This window comes from Camarhynchus parvulus, chromosome 1A, assembly GCF_901933205.1.
Source record: "Camarhynchus parvulus chromosome 1A, STF_HiC, whole genome shotgun sequence".
Lineage (NCBI taxonomy): Eukaryota > Metazoa > Chordata > Aves > Passeriformes > Thraupidae > Camarhynchus > Camarhynchus parvulus.
The window spans coordinates 22,044,286-22,063,757 of NC_044586.1; the positions used below are offsets into that span (position 1 = coordinate 22,044,286).

Below are 19,472 nucleotides of genomic sequence, written 5' to 3' on the forward strand. Positions count from 1 at the left end.
TCAGCGGCAGGAGCACTTGCAGGCGGCCACCACGGGGTAGGGGATGTGCCGCCAGGTGCAGTTCGGGGCCGCGGCGGGCTGCGGGCTCCAGCAGTGCCAGGCCAGCAGCTTGATGCGGGTGAGCTGTGCGGGCCGGCAGGCCATGCCGGGGGGCCAGGAGCAGCCGGCCGGGCCGCTCTCGCAGGTGGTGTGCCGCACCCAGCGGGGCCAGAACACGGGGCCCAGGTCCACCCAGGCGGAGGTGAGGCGGCAGGCGGCCCGTTCCACCAGCCACTGCCGCAGGCGGCGGGCCAGGGCCCCCGCCAGCTCGGGGGGCAGCGCTGGGGCGGGGGGCAGCAGCGCGGGCAGCTCCAGCCCCTCCACCTCTCGCCACAGCTTGCGGCGATACCGCCCGGCGCCCTCGGCCAGGTCCCTGCTCATGGACTCCAGGTTCTCCTCGAGGATGCTCCCGTTGCGACCGCGGGGCTGCTCGGTCGCCATCCAGAAGGGGTCGAAGGCCGAGCCCAGGAGCCGGCGCAGCCGCCCGGGGCGCAGGTGCCGGGGCTTGGGGGCGTAGTGATAATCCTCGGGGGACAGCGACAGGCTGTAGGGCCGCACCGGCGCCGAGGGCCGGCCGCGCAGCGGGTGCTCGGCGGGGTCCGCGGTGCTGGACGGCGGCAGCGACGGCTCCCGAGGCTCCTCCAGAGGCGGCGGTGGGCCTGGGGCGCCCGGGGGTGGGAGCAGGCAGAGGAGGAGGAGGAGGAGGAGGCAGCTGCGGTGTGCTCCCTCCATGGCGAGCTGCGCTGTGACAGGCTGTGCCCGGCTGCAGGCTTGCACTCTGCCGCATCCCCTGGGTTATCACCGCGTCCCGAGGCATGGCCTTCCCCTTTTCCCTGGTTACAGCGGCTGATAGGGAGCTGGCGGGGACACCTCGCTCCTTCCCGCCAGAGGGGCAGGTGTGGGGGAGAAGCCGCATGGTCCTTCCTGCTACTGAGCCAGTGGGGATAATTTGGGCTGCTGTGGAGGGGAAGGGGCCAGTGCCTCCTTCTCCAAATCCTGCACCATCATTGGAAGAGGTACCCACAACCTTCCCAATGAATGGAAGCTGGTGGCCTTTGATCCTTTCTCAGCAAGACTCACCAAGCTGCATTCAGTGCAGCTGGAAGTCCTCAGGGCGCAGGTTCTGTCACCAGGATGGACATGGCAGTAGGGATGTGTGGGTCACTGTCCTCTCCTGGCACCTCAGCCAGCCCTCAGGTGTCTCCAGGCAGCTGTGATGGAGCTGGACCTCTGGAGGTTGCCATCCTGGAGGTTTTGTCCTCCCTCCCATAGTGGAGGAGGAGTGGAGACCTGGATCGGATGGAATCCAAAACTGGCTTTCTCCTCTTTCCCTAGGTCAGACATTGTGGGAGAGGCTCAATCTGCTCAGTGCTACTAACAATTAATTAATAACATCTAGTGACAGCAATTAATTGCTCATGCTCCAGAGGGTTTATGACCCTATATTTGAGGGACAGGGCAGGGATGAGGCTCACAGTTGTGGGATATTTACATTACATGGAGGTGTTGAAAAACACATCCTGAACGCCCAGCATTGAGAGGTGGCTGCTCAGATCCAAGGGGCCCTTTCCCCCTCCATCTTCCCTTTTCCACCAGAGAGTATTGAGCTTTCTCTCTGCCACCCCCTTCTCAGCAGGAGGAGCAGGGAGCTGCTGAGCCTGCAGGAAAGCTGGGCAGAGAGGAGTTAACTCCACACCCAACCTCAGGGAGAGGGGAAAAAAAAAAGCAACAGAGAACTATGGATCAGCAGCAAGAGCAGAGGGAGGGAAAAGGGGGAGTCAGAGAGAGAGGAGAGGAGCTCCAGAAGAAGAGAGAGCAGAGCTGGTGGCGAGCAGGGGGAGGCAGCGGAGCACCAGGCAGAAGTGACTGGGATAGCCGAGCTGCCCAGATAAACTCCTCCTGGTCTGCATCCTCCTGCTGCTGCTGCTGCGTGGGCTGGACTGGACATCTCTCCCTAAGCGAGTGGCAAAGCTGCAGGCCCTTCCTCAAAAAGGTGAGTGCTGGCTTCCAAAGCTGCAAGGTGGCCTCAGGCTCCCTGGGCAGAGACATCCTGGTGCATTTTGCATGCCCAGAAAGGTGATCGGGCTCCTCTGCTTCAGTGAGGAGATCCCATGGGGCCAATTGGATAAGCTGGAGGGTAGCTATCAGTGGGACAGAGGGGACCAAAGACACAGAGAGGCAGTGACAGTCTCTTGGTGTGGTACACAAAGAAGCTGGGTAGCAGAAGTGGCATGAGCTGAGGGATGGGGGAGCATGGAGTGAAGGAGCTTGCATGACCCAAAACAGAGTTAATTGCTTGTCAACAGTAGCTAGATAACAGTGTATTTCCTTCTCTGTTTTTGCTCAGAGAAGGACAATTTGTTCTAATGATATCATAACAAGGAGAAGGCTTATTCAGAGATAGGCTGTTGGTGTTTCCTGCGTGAGCACAGTGTTACTCAGGGCTGGAGGAAGTTTTGCAGCAAATCACAATACCTTGAGCTGTGATAATAACAGGCTCATCATGTTGTATTTCAGGTGGCTCCAGGGTCTCCTCCCCATCCTCACCTACCTGCCACCATCCAGCCCTTGATCACCTCTCAGCATCAGGAAAAGGTGCATTTAGTTGCCTTTCCTCCATGGAGTGTAGCTACTGCACAAGGAGCAAGGAGCAGCCAGCTCCAGGGTGGAGGGGAGCCAGGTTAAGGAGTTCCTTTGGGGTGGGAATGTGTTGGGGTGCTGCTGCTGTGGGGTGTGATCCAGGCATCGAGTCCCGGCTGCAGGAGGTGGCACAGCCCTGGGCTGAGTGTGCTGGGACCAGTTACAGCCCATGGGAGCCTCCTACCCCCTGGCCCTGTGGCCAGACCCTGTTGAACACTAGCCAGGGTTTAGACTTGCCAAAGCCTGCAATCCCTAGGGGTTTAGCAGATTTGAGAGTGTAGGGGGAAGGTGGGTAAGTCCAGGTGGGAGGGCAGGAGGGATCCTTCGGGGTGCTGGGGGCACAGGAGATCTCCTGATGGCAATGTGAATCTGGGCAGGAGAAAGAGGCTTCAGCTCTGCTCAAGCCAGGCAGATGTGGGCTGACTGACCACAACAGCATTCTTGCCAGTGATGTCACGAGCGTCTTGGTGGCATCATTTAACCAGGGTTCGGATTGGCATCTCTGGGAGAAACGTGAGTGTCAAAGGCTGGGGTCAGGCACCTTGGGGCCTATTATCCCTTTCTCCCAATGCAGGTCCCTGCAGTCTGACAGGAAGATGCCAGGGGGATTGAACATCTCTTCTGACAGCCCAGAGCTACGAGCAGCAGGGATTATTGTGCCCATCATCTTCTCCCTCATCTTCCTTGTGGGTACTGTGGGAAATGGGCTGGTGCTGGCTGTGCTGCTGTGGAATGGCCAAGTCAAGTACTCCACCACCAACCTCTTCATCCTCAACCTGGCTGTGGCTGACCTGTGCTTCATCATCTGCTGTGTCCCTTTCCAGGCCACCATTTACACCCTGGATGGGTGGCTCTTTGGGGCCTTTGCCTGCAAGGCTGTGCATTTCCTGATCTACCTCACCATGTATGCCAGCAGCTTTACCCTGGCTGCCGTTTCTGTTGACAGGTAAGTGTCCCCTTCCCTTTGAGTTCTGCAGCTCAGGGACACTGTGTTTGCCACTCTTGAGCTAAGGGTGGGAGAAAGGCCACTACTTCCCCTGTTCGGTGTTGTGTAAGAAGCAGGTTGGGTCTCCCCAGAGGTAGGGCCAGCAGAGCCAGTATCCCAGTTCCCCATGCCCTCCCCCTCTACCAAGCCAAGCTCTCAGCCTAATTACCCAGTGCTCACTTGGGAAGGAGGGTAGTCCACCATGCATAAGCAAGAACAGCAAAACCCCGGGGCAGCAACACAAGTCAGAAGGAACAGAAGAGTCCCGTCCTGCTCCTATCCTTCTCTTACCTGGTTCAAAAGATACACTGCTTGCCTTTCCTGAGCTAGCACAGCAGAGAGAATGATAGAGATCCCAGGCACACTGTTGGAATGACCCTGACAGTTTTGTGAATTCACTGTAACCCTCCCTCCCAAAAGATTTGGGAGGGAAGAGATGGCTGGCTGCATGGGAAGGGGTACACAGATAGCAGCTCCACAGGGCAGGAGGAATACCTCATCTCACCCATGTTGTGTTTTGTCTCTCCTTCTCCTTCTCCTCCTTGCCAGGTACTTGGCCATTCGCTATCCCCTGAAGTCCCGGGATCTCCGCACATCCCGAAATGCAGGAGTGGCCATTGTGGTGATCTGGTCACTGTCGATGCTCTTCGCAGGGCCTTACCTCAGTTACTACCAGATAATCCATTACCATGGTGTGCCCATCTGTGTCCCCATCTGGGAGGACCAGCGCAGAAAGGTTCTGGACATCCTCACATTTGTCTTTGGGTACCTGCTGCCTGTGACCGTGGTGAGCCTGGCATACTCTAGGACCATCAAGTTCTTGTGGACTTCTGTAGACCCCATAGAAAGAATCTCAGAGTCTCGGAAAGCCAAGCGTAAGGTCACCAAGATGATTGTCACAGTGGCCATCCTGTTCTGCCTCTGCTGGCTGCCCCACCACCTGGTCATCCTCTGCTTCTGGTTTGGCCACTTTCCCTTCAACCGGGCCACTTATGCTTTCCGCCTGGCTTCCCACTGCCTCTCCTACACCAACTCCTGCCTCAATCCCGTTGTCTACGCCCTCATCTCCAAGCATTTCCGCAAGCGTTTCAAGCAGGTCTTCACCTGCCTCTTCTTCCAGAACAAGATCAGGAAAAAGAAGAAGAGGAGAGTTGGAAGGAAAGTCCATATGGTCAATGTGGAAGGAGGTTTTGCCAACAGGACAGGAGATTTCTATGGAGGCAACACTGAGGTGACCCAAGCCCCAGAAGAGAACACCAGGAAGAGGGACCATGAGGGTGCCGGTCGTGCCAGAGCATGGACTTGGCAGGTGCAAGATGCCATGGTCTCTGTTCAGAAGGAGCTACTGGAGGAGGAAATTTTGGCAACAGCTAGCCATTCCCTAGATGTGACCCCTCTAAGAGGAACTGCTGGACAAGACCAAGAAGAAGCCCTAGAAAAGGGCTAGAGAGGCAAGAAAGAAGTCTCTATTTGCATCACATTTTCTGACCACATCACAGTGGTTTTGCTTTCCTCTAGGATCATCATGCCCACGCCTTATCCCCACTGAGATGGTTTTATGTTGGCAGTAAGAGATGAGCTTACACATTCAGACCCATTAAGTCTGAGTTCAAGTCCCCCAGAACTCCTCAAACACCTCCTCCATGATCCTGTAGTCATGTCTGAGACCTGCCATCATCCCAGCTCAATATTCACAGTAAACTTTAAGTGACTGCAACAGCTGTCCTTTTCTTTAATTACGTATGGTGTTTTATTAGTGCTGTGTGGATCTTGAATATGTAACCCTTAATGTGAAGCAGGTCTACACCTGTAATTTCTTAAGAGAAGGTGAAAATTGGGAAGCTTAGGAAAAAGTGTTTGGGGAAAGCTGTGACATTGTGGGACACCCAGACTTCCACACTGAAGCTGGGAAACAATTACAGGTGGTCATGGCACTTATAGGTGTCCTGAGCCCTGCGTGGGCTACAAAATCCTCTGGTGTCCTCACTTGTCCCCATGCATGGTGCTGGAAGTTGTGTCAAAAGTAAAGGAGTTTTAGCCCCAGCCAGTGCTGTAGGCATTGTACAGTGGGGCTGGGTGACATCAGGCTGCTTGCAGAGCTGTGATGTGCATGAGCAGAGCCATTATCTCCCCCTAATTTCTCTTCTTTTACTGTTCCCTACTTCTGTTTGCGTAAATCTTTCTTTTTTGCTTTGTCCTGCCCACTCTTAATTCCCAGCTGACATGGTATTTCTAACGCTCATTGAAGCTGTTGTTCACCTTGCTAGAGCTCGGCTCCAAGGACATCCCTTTTTCTGTGCGGAGGCTAACTGAAGAGGAAGGCCAAGAGTGCTGGGAATTAGTTTTCTTTTTCCATTCAAGTGCTTGATGTTGCTTTCTGCACTTTGAGCCTCCCTTGCCTCTCTCCCTGTTTCTGATTTTTCCACCTCTCTCCTTTTGTGGTGGCTGCCACTCCTCTACAGTGGATCTCTTTCAGAAACGTGTCCAGCGTGCCTTCCTGGGAACAGTGAGTTCTGCAGCCACCCTCTGCACATTGTGCCATGGCTGGTGGCCAGCCCATATGGTCTCATCATTTCTTCAGGTGAAGACTCACTCCACAGCCCAAAGTATTGAAGGGAGAAGGGAAAGCAGTCAAGAACAATGATGTGGCACAGCTGGACACTGCCTGTTCTTGCCTAGAAGCAGCTGAGCTGTTGCTCACCCCTGATCCTGTCCTTCCTGGTCTCAGATTGCAAATGGGGCAGATTAGATCAGGACTGACTGCTGCATGTTGGGATGAAGCCTAAATGAAACAGGACAGAGAGGATAGGGAAGATTTTGGGGAGAAGGTGCATTTAGCATGACAAGTGGCTGCAAGCCGTGGGCCCCTTCACTATGTTCTGCTTGGTGCTAAGCCCCAATTTTGGAGAGCACATGAGCAGGAAAGGCAGGTGCTGAGCCTGGGTTGGGAAGGCTCTGGAGCCAGAAGGGAATTCCTGTCTATCCAGTACCAGTTTACATGCTTCAACTGGCTTCTCAGCTCAAAAGCAGAGGTTAAACAAAGATGTCACATCCTTGATAGAAAGACAGGTTTAATTAAAACTGAAGGAGTTTGATTGCTGCTTTCCACGCAGCCTTCCCTCCAGACTGATTGGCATTCTGCAGTCTCTGCTCCCAGCTTCTTGCCTTAATTAATTACTCTTTTCTCTTATTTTCTATCCTACTTTTCATTGCTCAGGCTGACAAGCTCATCTTTAACCCTGCAGGGACTGGTTTGCCACATCAGTAGAGTGCAGCTGTTCCAAGATCTGGAACAGGGTAGATGAAATGGGAGAGGTGTGAGGAGGTCAGAGTTTTGCATCTAGTGTAAGCATCAGCTCTTCTCTGTGGAGTAACATAGTCCTGCCAACTGTGTGCTGATTCAGGTGTCTGGCATCTCCCTGGCATGTGTGACATGAGCCTGACATACTGGGAAGTGCCAGACCCAGGTGCCAAGAAGCTCATCCTGCTTATGACTCTGTGTGTAAATCTGGCAGCCTTGGGAAGGGAATTCTCATTATTTGCTTTTGGGTTTAGCTGCTGGTTGCTAATATATGACCAGCACTAGCAAGTTGCCACGTGATTATTTTAATTCTTCCATGTGCTCTCTTCCCCTCTGAGAGATTCCATAAAAAAACCCCAGAGGAACACTGTTTGCCATACCTCCTCTATCATCTTCCTAATCAAAACTTGCTGATTCCTCCACCTAGTCACCCCATGGGCCCTGGCCTGCCAAGGGTTGCTCCCCAGGCTGGCCAGGCACAATGCATGAAGAAGGCATCTTTTTTGTAAATATCTTTCTGTAATGGAAGAGACCTTTGCTCACAGAGTGAGCAAAGGAAGTGCATGAAAGGATGAGAAGTTTGCCAAAGACGCTTCATGGGGTTTCCTTAGCAGCACAGATAATTGCTGTGCTGGATTTGAAGTCTGCTAGAAAGGCAAAGAGGGAGAAAGTAAATGAGTTTAGCTGCTGGAGATTAATTATTTTGGCTGCTGAAGAGCTGAACAAATTCTTGATGTTCACACACATTGCCAGTGTGTGCTTTGCACTCGATTGTGTGGGTGAAGTGACTGCTCCAGAGAAAGGTCATTTGCTTATTGCTGCATCCATGCAGCTTTGCTGGGAGGCCTTGTCAGAGCTGTTGCTTCAGCTACGGCTCCTCTGTGAGACACAAGCAGGTTCTCAGCTGTTTGCTTGCTCTAGGCAGATCCTCAGTCTGGCTGGCTTTAGCTGCATCTTACAGTACAGCAGCAGCCTTAGAGTCAGGGAGGTTGCTGCTGGGTTCAATGGCTGGGAATTCTGCAGATCCTATGCTCTGAATCAGGAGAGGACATAGAGTGTATTTGGAGGTCAGGTAGTGGTGAGGGGGAACCAAAGCCTAAAGTCCCAGTTGATATCATGGTCCTGAGGACAGGGACTAATCATTGCCCAGAAAGGGATCTGGGGGATGCATTTGATGGTGTAGCACAAAGAAAATGAGGAGTTTGGACTGATTCTAATGGCAAAATAAATAGCAGAGGGAAACCTGTGCTGTTGTTTCTATTCTCCATTACTGCAGCAGACACCTCTGGGAGATGCAGAAAACTGCTACCAGCCTCACAGGTTGTGCAGGGAAATCTGTGGCACAGGGTGCAAGGACAGAGAAAAGCTGCTGGGAGAAGCTGAAGCCTCTAGGCCAGAAGCAGAAAGAAAACCAGGCAGTGCCAGTCAACAGCTCTCAGCACAGTGGGAAGCCATGTTTTCTCCTTCCCTGGAACAGCTTCTTTCCTGCCTAGCACCTAATTCTCATTCTGGATACAGCTGCTGAGCATGACAGGGTAGTTAAGGCTCTGGGTATGACTGGCTGATGCAAAGAAACCGAAAACTTTTCTCCATCCAGTGCCAGACACATGATATAGCTCAGGGCAGCCCACAGCTTCAAGCCCTGAGGCAGGAAAGCAGAACTGACTGTGGTGATTCACAGAATACAATTCCTACATGATACATTTTTTTCCTCCACTGAAAACCAGATGTGCTTTTCTCTTTCTTACCTGGTGTTACTGCTAAAGCAGTGGCAAAACTTCCTATAGCCATTTGGTTTTTTATTGCCTCTCCTGCCACGGTGGGAGCAGTGTGGCAAAAGAAACAAGACAATTGCTCCTGGTTGGCTGCAGCACCCCCACCTTTCCCCTCTGTCAGGAGCTGTTAAGAAAAAACCCACCACCAGGCAAGAAAAAAACCTGAAGACTTGTCGACAACATCACGTGTGCCGAGGCTAAAAGCTTCACTCTGAGTCTCAGCTAGATGTGTTCCTGGGTTTGAGGAAAGCTTGTAAGAGGTGTCTAGTTAGAGACAACATCAGCAACTGAAGTAACTGCAGGGATAAAGAGCGTTTTAGCCACGTGGTCTTCAGGCACCTTAATGGTCTCCTCAGCAACAAGGCTGCTGAGGGCAGAAGCGCTGGCAGCTGGGTGTATGTGGACATCAAGGCTGGGCTGTAAAGATGGGAAGAGACAAGGTCAGTAAAGACTGGGCATGAAGGTCACCTGCTCCTCACATAGGGGCCACGCTGGAAGTTCTCTACCCTGCCCAGATGTCCCTCCCCAGCCCCTCATCCTCTTGCCTCTTCACAGTACAGCCATTTTATTCAGCATGGAGCAAGGCACACACAACTTCTGCCACTGGGCAAGGCTGCCTTTCCTCTCTGCAAAATATCTCATCTTGCAGCTTGAAGCACCCCTGCTGGGATTTCTTCTGCTCTGTTTGTACGGTTTCACAGCATCTACCTAGATTTTCAATTTGGATTTCTGGGCTCTGGAAGTCAGGATCAGAAAAGGTCAGCCAGCAACCCTGTACTTCGATCTGCAAACAGAGTGGTGATTGAACTCAAACAACTTTGTGTTGTCACTTCTGATTTGAACACTAGGTATGAGAGTAGCGTTTACCAAGTCCAGTGCTGTGCATGAAGCCTGGAACAGACGTAAAGAAAGAAACAAGAATGGGCCACTCTGAAAAAGAGAACTTGGCTGAGGAGTCATAAAAGGCCGACAGGATTTTATTGAAGTTGTAAATACAAAAAGGTCGGATTGTCTCCCACCCTCTCGGCATCCTTCCCATCCAGCACATCATAATGAATATGCACAGTGACAGCTCCAGCCCAGCCATGGGACTGCTGCTTCCAGCTGTGTCCTCCAGCAGCCCGCAGATGAACCCATCCAAAAGCCATGCCTATTTCTGGTATCTCAGCTTTGAACAGAGGTCCACTTACCCTCTTCCTGGACAAGAGGCAGGTATCAGAGAGCATGCTGACCTAAAGATCTCTGAAGAATGCTCCAAACTGTGGTTGCCGCATATTTAAGCAGAATCTTAATAAAAACTCTTTCAAACCAGTGACTCCCAAGCTGTGGGATAGGTGTGGCTGCCAGTACACCATGGTGTGGTACACAGGTGGGAACTCAGATCACTATTGACATGTTCCTGTCACCCTGTTGGTGCCCTATCAATGAGATTTCCTGGATCTCTGCTCCACAACAAAGCAACCTAAATCTTCATTGCTAACCACAGTGGGCAGAAGCGAGAGAGCAGCAGGAGCATTTCCCTGCATCCTTCATAGCTGCATCACTTCAGGCTCCCAGCATAAACCATAATTCGTTTCTCACACTGCACTTAAGGTCTCCATGACAAGCAAGAGATACAGAATGGCTGAGCAATGGGTTTGGTGCTGCTGAGGCAGAGGTAAATCCACCTCCATCCTAGCCCAATACAGCTGAGTGCACAATACCTCCTGTCACAACTGGACCTCTTGCCTGAGACTGCCAGTAACAGGAAATGTTAGTTATGGGGGGCCTTTTTTGCAAGACGTAGGTGTCTGACTAGAACTGCGTTAAGATTGTCACCCTCCTGTCCTTATTCTCGCAACAGGGCAGCTCTGACCTGCTAGCTGGGTGCTTTTTGGAAGTGTTACACTGTAATATTTTAGCACTAACTTGCAGCAGACTTAAAAAATGGATCCAGTGAAAGGTGTTAGTCTAGCCATGAAAAACTTTGTATCCCACTTGTAACCAGACACATTCCCTGCTCTCTGATAGCAGGCTCTGGGGAAGGTGAGGATTAAGCCTCAGCACATGTTTCTTAAGGCAGAATGTTTGCTCAGCTTCTAGCATGCAGAATTAAATGCGTGTTCTTCTCACAGCACAAAGCCTTCTGCTGTTCAAGGCATTCACTTTCTCCCTCATGCAACTGAGCAGTATAAAGGGGGCAAAAGATGCCTTTTCCAAGCAGGAATGTTCCAAGCTTTTCCGTGATGCTGGCCAGCTGTAGAGTGCACTAGTAAGAGCTGGTAACTGCACATGGCATTGGTCACCACCTACATTGAGCTGATGTACTTAGGAGAAGGCAAATATCTCTGGAAAGGGTACCCTATTCATCGCCAGCCCATCAGGTAAAAAGTAGAGCAGCTCTTTTACTTCAAAGTCACAGCTACAGCACTCTTGTCTGTTGCCTTTGTTGTGCAAAGCCTGCTGCCCTCCCGTGGGGCAGCTGTGGCAGCACCAACAGGAACAGTCTGAGCACCACTGGAGAGTCAGTCTGGGCAGGAATGGCTGCTGGCAGCAATGTTTAGTCAGTGATCTGAGAAGCAAACTTCAGCTTCCTTTTCTCTCTAAGGCTTCTCCTGCTGCTTCAGGAAGATGATTTGGCAGCCCATTACCTGTTGTCCATCTTCTGCATCTGCAGGCTGAGTGATGTGAAGCTGGCCAGGAGGTCTGTAACCTCATCCACCTGACAGAAGAATACAGATGGCCATCAGGGAGGGGAATGCAGCTGTGCAGCCACCCAGCCCCACAGAAGGAACCTCCATGCAGCAGGGACCACCCTTGCACTAGAATTGCCAGTAATGCCCATGCTGAACTTATACTAGAACAGGATCCTTTTGGTGCCAACAATCATGTAGAAGAGCTACTGTCCTCATCATCAAACAAGCCCTAATCTAAGGCAATAGGAGCTTCTCCCATTCTTCAAGAGGTGATGCTTGACCTCCATTCTGTGTGATTTAGCCTGTCCTTAAAATACAAGCATGTTGCTACATTACCCAAAACTCAAATATGGTATCAGGGCTATTTCCTCTAAGCCTGTTTCTAGGGGCCAGTCTTTTGTAGGAAAAAACCTCCAGGCCCTGCAAGCCTGTGCAGTTGTGCTGATCCTGGCCTCAAACTGACTGTCCTCAGCCCATCTGATCCTCAGCTTCCCTGCTGCTTAGTACTGTGATACTTTCTGCATTTTGAATTTTCACCTAAAGGAGTACCCTGAGTCATCATGTAACTTGCCCACTTGCCCAACTGTGAGCAATAACCATGTCTTCAATGCCCCATTGCTCATGCAGTTGCATTCTCCCAAATGCAGGAGCCCCAATGCAAGGAGGTGAGTCAGAGTAGCTCAGTCCTGCCTACCTGCTCCTTCGTGCTAGTCATCTGTAGCCTGGAGCAGAGGTCATCCAGCTGTTCCTTTTGCTCATGCCTCCCCAGGCGGTCCAGGTATTCCCGCAACATCTGGATAATCTGAAACAAATGGGCATAAGAGGCAAACATCAGAGAGCTGCATCGGGCTGGAGTGTTTCTACAGGAAAAATTGAATTGCCAAGCACACAGCCTTGAAGCTGCAGAACATGGCAGAGTACACGACCCCTAGAGACAAACCCAGGCAAAGCAACTACACGGCACTAATGGCAGCATCAGAGTCCAATGAGTCACCAGAAGCGTTCATCAGTCACAGATGGACTAGCTGTGATCCTTGTGCCTGCTAAGAACAGGGAAGAGAGATAAGCCCAGCTGAAGCAGCACAAGGTCTAGCCCTGAAAGCACCAAACTTTTCTTTATGGCTAGTTAGCTTGCCTCACTGTGAGGAGCAGGGACTTCTAATTCCAGCAGGATCTGCTCATGCACAGAGGATAAAAATCCTTGTGTCTATGTGGCTCCTGAAGAGAGGCCCATGCCCCATGCATCTGCAGGCCCAGGAGTGCTTTCCTATTCCATGCCTCTACATACTGGAGCAGGGTAGATTGTATTAGGAATACAGAGAATGTGTATAGCATAGCTACAGCCTCGTGCCTCGTCCCTCTCCTGCCACAAGGCATCTCTTACATCGGGTTGAAGAAAAGAGTATGCTCCATATAGCCCAAGAATCCACTCAATGCATCCTTAGCTTACCAGAGCCAAGGGAGGCCCTGGAAAAAATAAAAGTAGAGGCTGGGAAAAAGGAAGGTCTCTGAAAATGGAAGTCAAACGCTTCCCACAGCAGTTAAGAGCCTACAGACAGGCATTTAAGTAAAGGGGGCAGGAGGCTGCCAGGGGCTGCACTCCACTACCAGAACATGGGGCTGTTCCTTTTACCTGTTTCACTTCAAGGCGTACAGCCTCCAGGCTGTGGGAGAATCCTTCCTGCAGGATATTCAGCTTTGACTTAGCCAGGTGCAGTGGGGTTCTGCCAGCTCGATCCAAGGCATCAACTCTGGCCCCTGCAAGATGCACGAGCAGGGACAGTGAGGTCTGTCACCAGGATTTGGTGTCCCTGGAGTGTTTCAACAGGGCAGGAAGGGAACAGGCTGTAACTGTTATAGAGGAGATGTTACCTCCGCGCAGCAGCGTGGTGATGACAGGAACATGGTTCGTGCAGGCAGCTGGGGAGGGAAAACACAGGACACACAACTCAGAGGTACAAACAAAAATGAGTTTCTGCTCAAATACAGAGCTTGCTGCTTCTCAAAGGGCTTCTCTGCCAGAGGAAAGAGGAACTGCCCAAATGCTAAGGTACCCACCCACTCAAGCCTGACTACTCTATCTGGAACAGATCTTGCACTCCTTGGGGCTGGCAGAGGGAAGGAAATCAATTTTTTCAAACCTTTTCTTTGACTTTGACCTTTTCTTTGAATGAAATGCAAAGAGTCCCTCCTAGGTCCTTAAATTTGGGCATGCATTCTGTGAGGCACAGGCAAGAGGAAGGTGGAGAGGAAAGGAACAGTAAGGAGGTTCTCACCTCATTTTTCTGCATGCAAAGCTCACCTGTGTGGCACTTACCCAAGTGTAAGGGAGTATTGCCCAGCCCATCTCTCTGGTTTGGGTCAGCCCCATGGTCCAAAAGCAGTTGGACTAGAAACAAGGAAACAGAGACATATCAGTCCCTTCGCTTTGCCCCACAGGTCCAGCAGCCAGCAGGCTGCCTTACAGGTGCTTCTGTTCTGCTCATCAGCTTCCTTACTGAGATAGGGACAGAGGTTTGCACAGCAATGCAGAAGGACCCAGCACAAAGCCATGCAGTGCCACTGCTGGGCTCCCTGACGCGAAGAACTGGGAGGAAGGAAACCCTTCCCTCTGCACCAGTACAGTCCTAGAACTGGGACTGCTCCCCTTCCAGCATGCAGACATGGCAAACCTGGGGCCAGAGTTGGCAACTTTGACACAAAAGGAACAGAAAAGAGCAACCTCTGACAGGTGCTGAAGCAAAATAAAGAGCACCCTTCAAAATCCCCGCCACAGCGGGGGAGGCTGGAAGACAGAACTCCCCTCCCCACTCACCAATGTGATCGTTGCCATTGCAGGAGGCAAAGTGCAGGGCTGTCCGGCCTTTGTCATCTGCAGCACAGGGGTCAGCCCCATCCTCCAAGAGTTGCTGCACTGACAGAACCAAGGAGAAAAAAGCAGGTAAGCTGGAGGGGCACCTGGTCAGAGGGGTAATGCTATCTGCTCTTTTGGGGGTAGTGGTGTCAGCTGCTAAGTCAACTGGACTTGAACCAGTTCCCACCAGTATCCTAGCTCAGCAGAACCTCCACCCTCTGATTCAGCCTTCACCACCTTCCACACGTTGCCATAAAAGATAAGCCAACAGCTCTAACGGCTAAAAATCCACCTAGCCACATTTTCAAGCTCCAAGGACAATCAGCAGTGAACACCTAAAGAAGAATACAAAAGGATAGGAAGGACATGGGGCTAACTCTTGGCTTTAGTCAGCTGCATCTCAGGCACTTCCTAAGCTGGAATTAGCATCCTGTGCTTACTACTACCCCTCCACAGGCTTTCTCTGTGGATTTCCATGGTCATTTTCTGCACCTGTGTAAACGTTGACAGCAATGTGGACCCGTGGTCAGAAGTTTCACAGTGTAAGCACAGGTAGTGAGAAAAGCCACTTCTTCACACCTGTTCTGATTATGCCCCTTCCTAACCAATGGTGGCTACAGTTTGGGAAGCAAGCAGGGGAATGCACCAACCTGCCAAGAGCCGAGCAAAGGGATCAGTAAAGGGTGGAAAGATTAGGGGCATAAAAATAGCACCTACACCACATGTGTTAGGGGCATATGTAAGGGCTGTTACTTCTGCTGTTTTGAGATCACCCTGATATACTACCTGGTATGTAAAACAGAGCTCATTCTACAGCTGTTAAAAATGCTGACAGGTTCACTACATTTTGAGATCTTTAAACAGCATATTCTACAACAGTCGAGACTGTTTCAGGCCACTGAAAGTCACCATTCATCTCAGCTTCCAGAAAGTAAATTATAGCCACCTTTGAATTTCTTCCTGTAAACACCCTACTTCAAGTGTGGTACAGAACTGAAAAGAACACCTAAAAAATGGAAGCAGTGTTAACATTGAATGTTTGATACTTCAAAAGAAAAAATGGGAGACTGACAGTGCCCCAGTAAGAACCATATAGGAACAATTTAACTACTCTTCCCCTGAACCAAGTAGGAATGACATAACCTCTCCACCCAGTGCCACCACAGGAAACAGCAAAGATGTTTACTTGTTGATGAAAAATAAATTAATCATAGCACACTTCCTCAAGTTGCAGGGTAAACAAGAGACAAGAGGACTGTAAACATGGGAACCTGTCTATCAAATCCAATGTGGATTGAAACCAAGACTTTCATAAAACTGCATTCCTTCATCTTCCTGTTGGAAATTACATAACTTTTTAATAATTTTAGTTAGTGATTTTAATTAACTTTAAAATTAATTGCTTTAGTTGATCATAATCTATACATGCAATTATAAAGAGTGTGTGATTCTTAAATTATTCTTAGTCAGTATTTAGCAAAGCTCTCAGAACATACTTTTGTAGTAACATAGCCTGGGGAAACTACCAGCTTTAACTTTTGATGAACTAACTCTGATATGCTTCAATGAACAAAACCAGAGAAAGATGTATGGTTGAGGATGGACATGTGAATGTAGAATTTATGGACCACAAGGACTTTGCAGAAACCAGAAGATAAAGAAGGGACTAACAAAGACTCAGTGTATGTGTTGGAAAATCCCTACCAGAGGAAAGAGATACGAAAAAGACTAAAAATATGGACTAACTAGCATGAGAAATGAGAAATAATACCACATAGAGGACAGAGTACTCTAATTAATAGAAGAGAATCATGTCATTTACAACCAATGAACATTAATTTCTTTGTTTGCTAAAAAGTATAAAGAAGTGAAGAAGTTTTATATCTGTGTCTGAGTGGAAGCCAGAATTTTGTGAGCCACACAAATCCCTCCTGGTCAACAACAAAGTAACATCTTATGCGCTAACACGGAAAAGAAAGTGTTAGAGGCGTTTATTTACCCCAACAATTCTGAAGGATTTGGTAACAATTTACTGGTGACCCAGGTGAGACAACACATTTGATGTTCCACAGACTTACAGGAACAAGGACTTTGGTGCACACTGAGACTTTTTTCAGGGAAATTTTTCAATCCTCTGATCCAGCTGAGTTCAAGGCAAAAACCCCTGGGAGTTTATTAAGACATTACTGAAGGTTTAAAAAGGTATACCTAATCATAACCTTGCACTCTCTAACATATTAAGAGTTAAGAAAGTGATGATATAATTGGCTATTTCCTATTAAAAGTTAGTGTAAAACTCTGTAAGTGAATATTAATGGAATTGTGTTTGAGTCCCACTGGCTGGCTGGAAAACTGTAATTGTAAAACTATATAAGTGACTATCAAAAGGTATGGTTTGAGTCTTCAACCTCTACTTTGCCCACAGATTAGTCAGACAGTGCTGCTTGCATAAAGAGCCGCGCTGTGGAAGGGCTTTGCCCAGATACTGCTGTGCTTATTAAAGCCTATGGTATCTGTTAGTGCTGGAAAATGTAAGTGTGTGGTAATGTGAGTGTGTCATAAGCACAAACTGAGTTTGTATGAAAATTCGTTGGCTGTAAGAGTGTTGAAACCGTTGTATGTGAATTTTAGGGTATTTGGTGTGTAGTAAGTGTTTGGTTTTGGGAAATGTAAATTGTCAAAGCAAGGATTGTTTGCTCAGAGCTCTGCTGTCGTTAGCTCAGCGGCTGCTACTGCTCCAGTGACTGGAACTGTACTGGTGTGCACAGAGCGCTCTCTCGTGTCCGTTTTAGTCATTGCTGGAATTCCTATTTACTGTGGGCTTCCCTTCTTCTCGAGCCCAGGAAGAGGGGAAATACCCAAATGTTCGCCTTTAGGTTGTATTTTGCAGCACTGGAAAGAATTTTAAAGCAATTCAAGTTGGACACAGGTAACAGAATATTGTATTCTCTGGCGGCTAGATTATCTATTAGATAATAAAAATAAAAATGGCCAGTTTATGGTATTTTTCACCAAAATGGTATTTTAGAGTTGATGTTATATTGCCAAAAGAAAGAGAAATGGAATGACATACCACACATAGTACCTCAAGCAGTGATGAGACAAGTAGCCAAAGATAAACACAGAGAAACACATCGGGGAGCAGAAGCTATTAGAAGTAACTTGAAACATCAAGTAATTAGTGTAAAAATACCAGGAATCAAAAGTGTAGCCAGCAAGTGTAAAATATGTTTGCAACACAAGCCAGAGCCGTACAAAAGACTTCCTTGAGGGACTACAAAAAGAGGAAACTGTCCTGGAGTATACAGGCAAACGGATTTTTGTGAGTTACCTCGACAAGAGGGATATTGATACCTACTGGCTTTAGCTGACACATTTTTTGTATAGGTGCTTGCACCAACAAAGCAAGAGAAGTTACCAAGGTATTGTTAAAAGAGATAATACCCCAGTTTGGAATTTCACTTGGAATGAATGATCTATGATATCTTATTACAAGACACAAACAAAATTTTTGCATTTTAATGGCTTAAGTTTTGCTAGATACTCAATGATATAAGTGGAAGTAATCTTAAAGGAAAATTAAGATCACTTCCAAAGGGGGGAATTGTCAGAAATGTCAGAACATTTAGTAATTTTAGTTAATGGTTTTAATTACCTTTTAAGTTGATTGTTTAGTCATATTCAATAAATATTTATTAATTATAAATAGTGTGTTACTCTTTTATTACTCTTAGCCAGCACCTAGCAAAGTTGTCATTAAGTTATTTTTGTAGGAGCACAGATTGCAAAAGCCATTAAAACTTTTAGATTTTGATAAACTAACTCTGATATGCTTCAATTAACAAAGCCTGAGAGAGAAAGATGTAGTGTTGAGGCTGGACATCTGGAAAGCAGAATTTATGGACAAGGGAATTTTGCAGAAAACAGAAGAGTCCAGCTCTGGCCCGGTCTAATCTACTGGGTCATGCTGCCTCATCATACAGGGTATGGCTTAGATAATAGTAACTTTTCCACCTAAATCAAAACATTATTCTCTTGCTGCTAACAACTGGGCAAAAGAATATACCAAAACAGCTGGGACAGTGAAGTGCTAGTTTAGCTCCAGGCAGACTGAAACTAACACTATGAACCAGGTGCAGTGAAAAAGTGAACACAATAACCAGCCCCACTCTGCTCAGAGAACAAACCTGGCATTTAAAAAAGCACTTTCTAGATCTGAAGCATCTAAACCATCCTGTCCATATATTTGCGCTCACTTCCTCCTCTCCAAAAGTGAGAGCCCGTAAGACACTGCCCTTCCAAGAAGAGGTCCCAAGTGGGACTGACAGAAGCCTTACCTGTGTCCAAATCATTGCTATTGGCAGCTTCACGCAGCCTTTTCAGAGCTATGGAGGAAAGAAAGCAATTACTGGAAAACACCGAGGAAAAAAGGCACGTTTCCCTACTGAAACATTCCATCGCGGAGCAGCAGTGCGGGGCCAAGTCACGCTGCTACCGGCTCAGGAGAACGGGAAGCAGATCAAGGCACCAGGTAAGGATGGCTCTCCCGTCTCCTCCGGAAGCCGCCCGCTCCTGACGGGCACCCTCCCCTGGCAGCGCCGGGGGCTTCCCCAGCCGCCCAGCGAACAGAGCCCACCTCCCCCCCGCAGCCCGTGCGGAGCCGGCCGCAGGAGGGGCTGTTCCGCCGCTCACCGTGCGCCTCCTTGCCCGTGGGCCCCAGCCGGCGGTGGAGGCGGGCGGCCCTGCGCAGGCGGCGGGCCGGGATCTTGCCCGCGGGCTCCTCCCGCTGCCACAGGACGTGCAGGTAACCCAGGGGTGCGCCCGGTCCCAGTGGCGGCAGGGCGATGCGCGGCTGTGGCTGCGGCTCCGACTCCGGCCCCTGCCCCGGCTCTGACTCTAGTTCTGGTCCTGGTCCCGGTTCGGGCCCCGCTCCGGACGCCCCGTCAGCCCCACCGCCGCCCTCCATCCCGTCACGGCCCGGGCCGCGGAAAGGGGCGGGTCGTCGCCATAGCAACGGGGCGGGCCGCGTCCTCTCGACCAATGAAAGGCGACACAACCCTGTCATGCAGCCAATGGGGAGGAAGCGGATAGGAGAGAGGCGGGGCGGGAAGTGGAGGGTGTGGGCAGGAGAGCCTGACGGGCATTTGTCTTCTCCAATCAGAAAGAGAAGGGGGCCACGGCCGGCCCGTGGCAGCTCAGCAGG

General features: G+C 49.8%; 3 protein-coding genes across 6 annotated transcripts; 1 reads left to right on the top strand and 2 right to left on the bottom strand.

Annotated features, from left to right (window-relative positions):
• Positions 1-771, bottom strand: LOC115910657 (noggin-like). Its single transcript, XM_030960941.1, has one exon. The coding sequence runs from the start codon at positions 769-771 to the stop codon at positions 1-3; it is 771 nt and encodes a 256-aa protein (XP_030816801.1).
• A 1,090-nt stretch (positions 772-1,861) lies between these two features.
• On the top strand, positions 1,862-5,298 carry GALR3 (galanin receptor 3). 2 transcript variants are annotated; one of them, XM_030960496.1, is made up of 5 exons: positions 1,862-2,032; positions 2,557-2,634; positions 3,254-3,365; positions 3,504-3,625; positions 4,214-5,298. In XM_030960496.1, exons 3-5 carry the CDS (start codon positions 3,276-3,278, stop codon positions 5,109-5,111), a joined length of 1,110 nt encoding a protein of 369 aa, XP_030816356.1. In that variant the 5' UTR covers positions 1,862-2,032; positions 2,557-2,634; positions 3,254-3,275; the 3' UTR covers positions 5,112-5,298. The 2 variants fall into 2 exon arrangements, with proteins under 2 accessions (XP_030816356.1, XP_030816355.1); XM_030960495.1 differs by having other exon boundaries at positions 3,254-3,625.
• Positions 5,299-9,699: 4,401 nt separating this feature from the next.
• ANKRD54 (ankyrin repeat domain 54) lies at positions 9,700-19,255 on the bottom strand. Of its 3 annotated transcripts, none has more exons than XM_030959901.1 (8): positions 18,962-19,255; positions 18,607-18,654; positions 14,231-14,329; positions 13,733-13,804; positions 13,288-13,335; positions 13,049-13,173; positions 12,110-12,217; positions 9,700-11,441 (listed from the first exon to the last, which is right to left on the bottom strand). In XM_030959901.1, the coding sequence occupies exons 1-8, from the start codon at positions 19,233-19,235 to the stop codon at positions 11,367-11,369; spliced, it is 849 nt and encodes a 282-aa protein (XP_030815761.1). In that variant the 5' UTR covers positions 19,236-19,255; the 3' UTR covers positions 9,700-11,366. The 3 variants fall into 3 exon arrangements, with proteins under 3 accessions (XP_030815761.1, XP_030815763.1, XP_030815762.1); XM_030959903.1 differs by having other exon boundaries at positions 14,231-14,324; positions 18,962-19,101; XM_030959902.1 differs by lacking the exon at positions 18,607-18,654.
• Between the last annotated feature and the right edge of the window lie 217 nt (positions 19,256-19,472).